We start from the raw sequence: 5,721 nt of genomic DNA, 5'->3' as shown, positions 1-5,721 counted from the left end.
TCTAGTTTAATGTCCTGCCCCCACCCCCCCGCCCCCAGGCTGTGAGGAATGGGGGGGGGGCAGCATGTGGATTTATTTCAGCTCATACAAATATTAACAGGGGCCGTCCATGGGCTCTAGATCCCCTCGGGGAACTGAAAGGTTCACGGTCAGTGCAGCCACGGGCAGAACCCCCAGATCCTCCCCTGCCCCGAGATCCACCCCAACACCTCCCTCCCCTGCACTCACAGCCCCAAGCCCTGATCCCATGGCCTTGGGAAAGGTGGGTCTTGTGAGATTCCTGCCGGTCACAGACTCTATTTCCAACCCCGGGGTGGGGTACAGAGCTGCAGGGGGCCCACTGGCCAGGCTCCCTGGCTGGCCTCAGGTGGGGTCGGGGGGGGCAGGTGATCTCTCATGCAGCTGGGTCCCGAGCTACGTCTGGGTGAGCCCCCTGCCCCAAGCCCCATGGGCAGCAGTGCCAACCCTGGTAGGGGACAGACTCGTAGAGAGGCCGAATGACGGATGGACTGAATTGGGGCGGGGGGGAGGTGGGGGCTGTGTCTCCCCTGTTTAACTCCTGTCTCTTGTTGAAAGCAGGGCGTGAATTTCTCAAACCCACCATCTGGGTGAGCCCCAGCAGGGTGGTGGCGCTCGGGGGAAGCGTCACCATCCGCTGTGCGGGTTTGTACCCGGTGTCACGGAGTATGGGGGGACTCAGGGCCCTGCACCCCCAGCGCCCTGCGATTCACCATGACTCTCAGCCAGCCAGTAAAGCAGAAGGTTTATTTAGACTACAGGAATACAGTCCAAGACAGGTCTTGCAGGCACGGACAACAGGACCCCCTCAGTTAGGTCCATCTTGGGGTCCCCGGGCACCCTAGCCCCCTTAGGGGATCAGAGCCCTGTCTGCCCCAAGCCCTAGTCACTAGCCAGCCTCTGAGACTCTGCCTTCAGCGACCCCACCCACAGCCTTTGTTCAGTCTCTGGGCAAAGGTGTCACCTGGTCCCAGCCCCCTCCTGGGTTCTCATGTTACAGGCTCAGGTATTTCCAGTCAGTCTCCCATCCCCCAATGCCGACCATCCCAGCCACACTCCCCTGTCAGCATTCACAGACCACAGTAAGAACAGACCCAGTTCGTCACACCCGGGCATGGAGTTCTTTCTGCGTAAAGCTGGACACCCGAACCTGCAGGTGCGGACGGTGCCTGATGGGACCGTGGCTGAATTTCCCATCGCCAATGTCAGCCGGGAAGATGGAGGGAGCTACACCTGCGACTATCGCTCCATAGCGGATCAGAGTCGCACATCGCATCCCAGCGACCCCGTCGAGATCATTGTAGGAGGTGAGGGGCCCGGCTCAGTGCCCCGGCTCCCAGCCCCACACCCAGCCAGACCCACAGGGGGTCTCTGCATGATGGGACGCTCAGAGCCAGGCTCTGCCCTGATCCCTGGGCCCAGCAGAGGGGATGCCTTGCCGGGAAGTGGTGACAGAGTCACTTGGGGGTTCCCCAGGCAGGGGGGAGAAGCAGCCACTGGAGATTTGGGGCAGAGGAAGGCCGGGGGCTGGGACTGGGGGCTGGGGTTGCCCTGGCCTAGCACAGGGCTGGGGTCACCCGGGCCGGCCAGCGCAGCTGGAGCTGCTCAGCATCGCACGACTGGAACTGGAGTCGGTTGGCTGGCTGGGGCTGACCTGGGACTGGGGCTGTGCCGGGGGTCCTCTGGAGGTGGGGGTGGGGGCTGGCTTGGGGTTCTGGCCAGCAGGGGGTTCTCCGGCCAGGGGAGGGGGTGGTGAGAGGCACTCAGGGCTCCTGCCATGGGAAGTGGGGCCTTGTGCGTCAGGGTGGAGTTGCAGGGCTAGCCTCCCAGAAAGGGGGGTCCACACACCGCTCATGGGGGATGGAGTCACTGGGGGGAGCAGCAGCCACTGGAGATTGAGGGAGGGGGGATCCCTGTCCCTGGGGGAGCTGCGGAGCAGGGGACCTTTCCCAGGGGGATTCTCCCCATCTTGGCGGATGCACAGAGGGCTCAGGGCCCAGGGGCTGCTCAGCCAGCCCCTCCCCACTCCCCTGGAAACCCAGCACTCAGTCGGGAGCTGCGCTGGGGAGGGGAAGGTGGCTGGGTCGTTGTGTCGGCCCCTTCCCCGCCCGGGGTCTGCGTCTCATGGCCTGTCTGTTTCCCACTGCAGAGCCCAGCTACACCAAACCCAGCATCTCCCTGAGCCCCAGCCGGGGGGTCTCCCTGGGGGGAAACGTGAGCGTCTGGTGTCGGGGGCAGCGCCAGGATGTGCGGTTTGTGCTGAATAAAGAAGGACGCCATTTCCCACCTGTGGATTCGGACGACATTGAGGTTGTGTTTCCCATCAGCAACATGCGCCGGGAGGACGGCGGGAGCTACAGCTGCTCCTATCACAGCAGATCAGAGCCCTTCGCCGTGTCGTACCCCAGCGACCCCGTGGAGCTGGTGCTGAGAGGTGAGGGGCCTGGCTCGGTGTCCCCATTCCCAGCCCCACCCCAGTAAGACCCTCACGGGGGCTCGGTGCCAATGGGGCACTCAGAGCCGGGCTCTGCCCTGAGCCCTGACCCCGCAGAGGGGACGCCCGGCTGGGGAGTGGGGACGGAGTCACTGGGGGGTTCCCCAGCCAGGGGGGAGCAGCAGCCCTGGAGGTGACTTTAATGCTGTCCCCTGTTTGTATGAACCGTGAGTCGCTATTTAATCCCGTGATCCCATCCCCTCTGTTCTCCAGCGCCCGCTCCAGGCAGTGCCCCGGCCCGGGCTGAATGAGGCAGGGGCTGCAGGAGAAGCGGTGGCTTCATGGACATGGCGCTGGGCTGGGACCCAGGAGATCTGGCCCAGCTCCTGGTGCGGACACACACTCTGAGTGATGGGAGCACGTCGCGGTTTTCAAAAGTGTCCTTCATTGTGGGGGGGCCTCAATCTTCAGGGTTCTCAGGCTGAGCGCCCACAAACCGAGATGCCCACAGTTAGTGGAGATCTCTGCAAACGCTGGCCTCAGTAGCGCTGGATCCCTTGTGTTGCAGGTGAATGTAGGGCCCCCGCCATGATCAGGGCCCTGTTATGCCAGGCGCTGCATAAACACAGAGTGAAGAGACAGTCCCTTCCCCTGGGAGCTCACTGAGGAAAGTGACTATGTCTGTGCCTCAGTTTCCCGCTATGTAGATGGGAGGCTGACTCCCTTCTTGTGTGCCGCTCGGGGCCTGAGGTGCTGGGCGGTGCCAGGCACCAGAGACCAGCCCGTGAGTCGCTCTGGTGCTCGGGGGGCTGGATGCAGTGAATTAGGCAGGGGCCACACATGGGCATATGAAGATCCCAAGAACTAGGGAGCCACGGCTCCATGTCTGTGGGGCTGGGAGCCCAGATCGCAGGGCCGGGATTCTGGGTGAGGGGAACTCTGGGATCTGGGAGAGAATCTCTGCCCGGGGGCCCCAGGATCTGCCCATGGCTGCGGCCTGTCGGGGAGGCCGGGGCTGGGTGGGTGCCCGGGTCTGGCTCTCACAGCCTGTCTCCTGTGCGCAGATCCCAGCTTACCCAGACCCTCCATCTCTCTGAGCCCCACTGGGGTCACCGCCCCAGGGGCAAACGTCACCATCCGGTGCCAGGGGCAGCGCCGGAATGTGACATTCTTCCTGCACAAGCCTCGAGACCGGAACCCGCAGCGACACGTGGCCTCTGGTGGGGATTGGGCTGAGTTCCTCATCACCACCGTGGGCCGGCAGCAGGGAGGGAACTACAGCTGCAGCTACCGGCCCCAATCAGAGCCCTTCATCTCCTCAGAGCCCAGCAACCCCGTGCAGCTGGTGGTAGCAGGTGAGGGGCCCGGCTCGACGTCCCCACTCCCAGCCCCACACCCAGCCAGACCCTCGCGGGGGGCTCCATGCTGCTAGGACGCTCAGAGCCAGGCTCTGCCCGGCGGGAGCTACAGCTGCTCCTATCACAGCAGATCGGAGCCATTCGCCGTGTTGTACCCCAGCGACCCCATGGAGCTGGTGGTGGGAGGTAAGGGGCCCGGCTCGGCGTCCCCGTTCCCAGCCCCACACCCAGCCAGACCCTCACGGGGGCTCAGTGCCAATAGGACACTCAGAGCCAGGCTCTGCCCTGAGCCCTGACCCCACAGAGGGGACACCTGGCTGGGGAGTGGGGACGGAGTCACTGGGGGGTTCTCCAGCCAGGGGGGAGCAGCAGCCCCTGATGCGACTTTAACGCTGTCCCCAGTTTGTATGAACCGTGAATCGCTATTAAATCCCGTGATCCCATCCTCTCTGTTCTCCAGCGCCCGCCCCAGGCAATGCCCTGGCCGGAGATGAATGAGGCAGGGGCTGCAGGAGAAGCGGTGGCTTGGTGTACACAGCGCTGGGCTGGGACCCAGGAGATCTGGCCCAGCTCCTGGCTCGGCCACAGACACTGTGTGATGGGAGCACGTCGCGGTTTTCAAAAGTGTCCTTCCTTGTGGGGGGGCCTCAATCTTCAGGGTTCTCAGGCCGAGCGCCCACAAACCGAGATGCCCACAATTAGTGGAGACCTCTGCAAACACTGGCCTCAATAGTGCTGGATCCCTTGTGTTGCGGGTGCATGTAGGGGCCGCCCCTTGAGCAGGGCCCTGTTGTGCCAGGCGCTGCATAAACACAGAGTGAAGAGACAGTCCCTTTCCCTGGGAGCTCACTGAGGAAAGTGAATATGTCGGTGCCTCAGTTTCCCATTATGTAGAATGGGAGGCTGACTCCCTTCTTGTGTGCGGCTCGGGACCTGGTGCTGGCCGGTGCCGGGCACCAGAGACCAGCCCGAGAGTCGCTCTGTGCTCGGGGAGCTGGATGCAGTGAATGGGGCAGGGGCCACACATGGGCATATGAGGATCCCAAGAACTAGGGACGTTCCTTCGCCAAAATAGGGACAAATGCGCCCAGAGCTGCTCCGCAGTGACTGGGAGAGAATCTCTGCCCGGGGGCCCCTGGATCTGCGCATCGCTGCCGCCGGCCAGGGAGGCCAGGGCTGGGTGGGTGCCCGGGTCTGGCTCTCACAGCCTGTCTCCTGTGCGCAGATCCCAGCTTACCCAGACCCTCCATCTCTCTGAGCCCCACTGGGGTCACCGCCCCAGGGGCAGACGTCACGATCCGGTGTCAGGGGCAGCGCCGGGACGTGAGGTTCTTCCTACACAAGGCTGGAGACCTGAACCCGCAGCAACACATGGACCCTGCTGGGGACGGGGCCGAGTTCCGCATCACCACCGTGGGCCGGCAGCACGGAGGGAGCTACAGCTGCAGCTACCGGCTCCACTCAGAGCCCTTCGTCTTCTCAGAGCCCAGTGACCCCGTGAAGCTGGTGGTAGCAGGTGAGGGGCCCGGCTCAGCATCCCCGCTCCCAGCCCCACCCCCAACCAGACCCTCGTGGGGGGGCTCCATGCTGCTAGGATGCTGGGAGCCAGGCTCTGCCCTAAGCCCTGGGCCCAGTAGAGGGGACGCCCGGCCGGGGAGCGGGGATGACGTGGGTGGCAGGTATAATAGGCCAGGGAAAGCTCTGCCTTCCCTGGCTGGAGCCGCTGCCGAGGGACGCTGGGCTGTGGTTGGCCAGATGGCCGGGGCCTGGGGCTGGGGGCTGCTCTGGCCTAGCACAGGCCTGGGGTCACCCGGGCTGGCTGGCGCCGCTGGGGCTCTTGGGATCGCATGACTGGGGCTCAGGTTGGTTGGGTGGCTGCGGCTGACCCGGGACTGGGGCTGTGCCGGGGGT

At 64.3% G+C, this 5,721-nt stretch overlaps 2 protein-coding genes across 2 annotated transcripts; both read left to right on the top strand.

The window, feature by feature from the left end:
• Window positions 1-1,132: 1,132 nt before the first annotated feature.
• LOC115271447 (leukocyte immunoglobulin-like receptor subfamily A member 6) lies at window positions 1,133-2,763 on the top strand. Its single transcript, XM_029913955.1, has 3 exons — window positions 1,133-1,325; window positions 2,168-2,452; window positions 2,726-2,763. The coding sequence occupies exons 1-3, from the start codon at window positions 1,133-1,135 to the stop codon at window positions 2,761-2,763; spliced, it is 516 nt and encodes a 171-aa protein (XP_029769815.1).
• A 36-nt stretch (window positions 2,764-2,799) lies between these two features.
• On the top strand, window positions 2,800-5,326 carry LOC112121627 (osteoclast-associated immunoglobulin-like receptor; the record flags this gene model as incomplete). Its single annotated transcript, XM_029913954.1, has 3 exons — window positions 2,800-2,860; window positions 3,517-3,807; window positions 5,036-5,326. Coding segments are annotated over exons 1-3 (643 nt in total), but the record flags the coding sequence as incomplete, so codon positions are not given.
• Window positions 5,327-5,721: the final 395 nt, after the last annotated feature.

The sequence above is a fragment of the Terrapene carolina genome, unplaced genomic scaffold (genome assembly GCF_002925995.2).
Source record: "Terrapene carolina triunguis isolate 2854851 unplaced genomic scaffold, T_m_triunguis-2.0 Scaffold19603, whole genome shotgun sequence".
Classification (NCBI taxonomy): domain Eukaryota; kingdom Metazoa; phylum Chordata; order Testudines; family Emydidae; genus Terrapene; species Terrapene triunguis.
This window is presented reverse-complemented; position numbering and strand designations above follow the sequence as displayed.

Coding starts and splice junctions, on each gene's coding strand:
- LOC115271447 (XM_029913955.1), top strand. CDS start 1,133: ATGGAGTTCTTTCTGCGTAAAGCTGGACACCCGAACCTGCAGGTGCGG. Junction 1,326..2,167: donor CGTCGAGATCATTGTAGGAG/GTGAGGGGCCCG, acceptor TTCCCACTGCAG/AGCCCAGCTACACCAAACCC. Junction 2,453..2,725: donor CGTGGAGCTGGTGCTGAGAG/GTGAGGGGCCTG, acceptor TCTGTTCTCCAG/CGCCCGCTCCAGGCAGTGCC.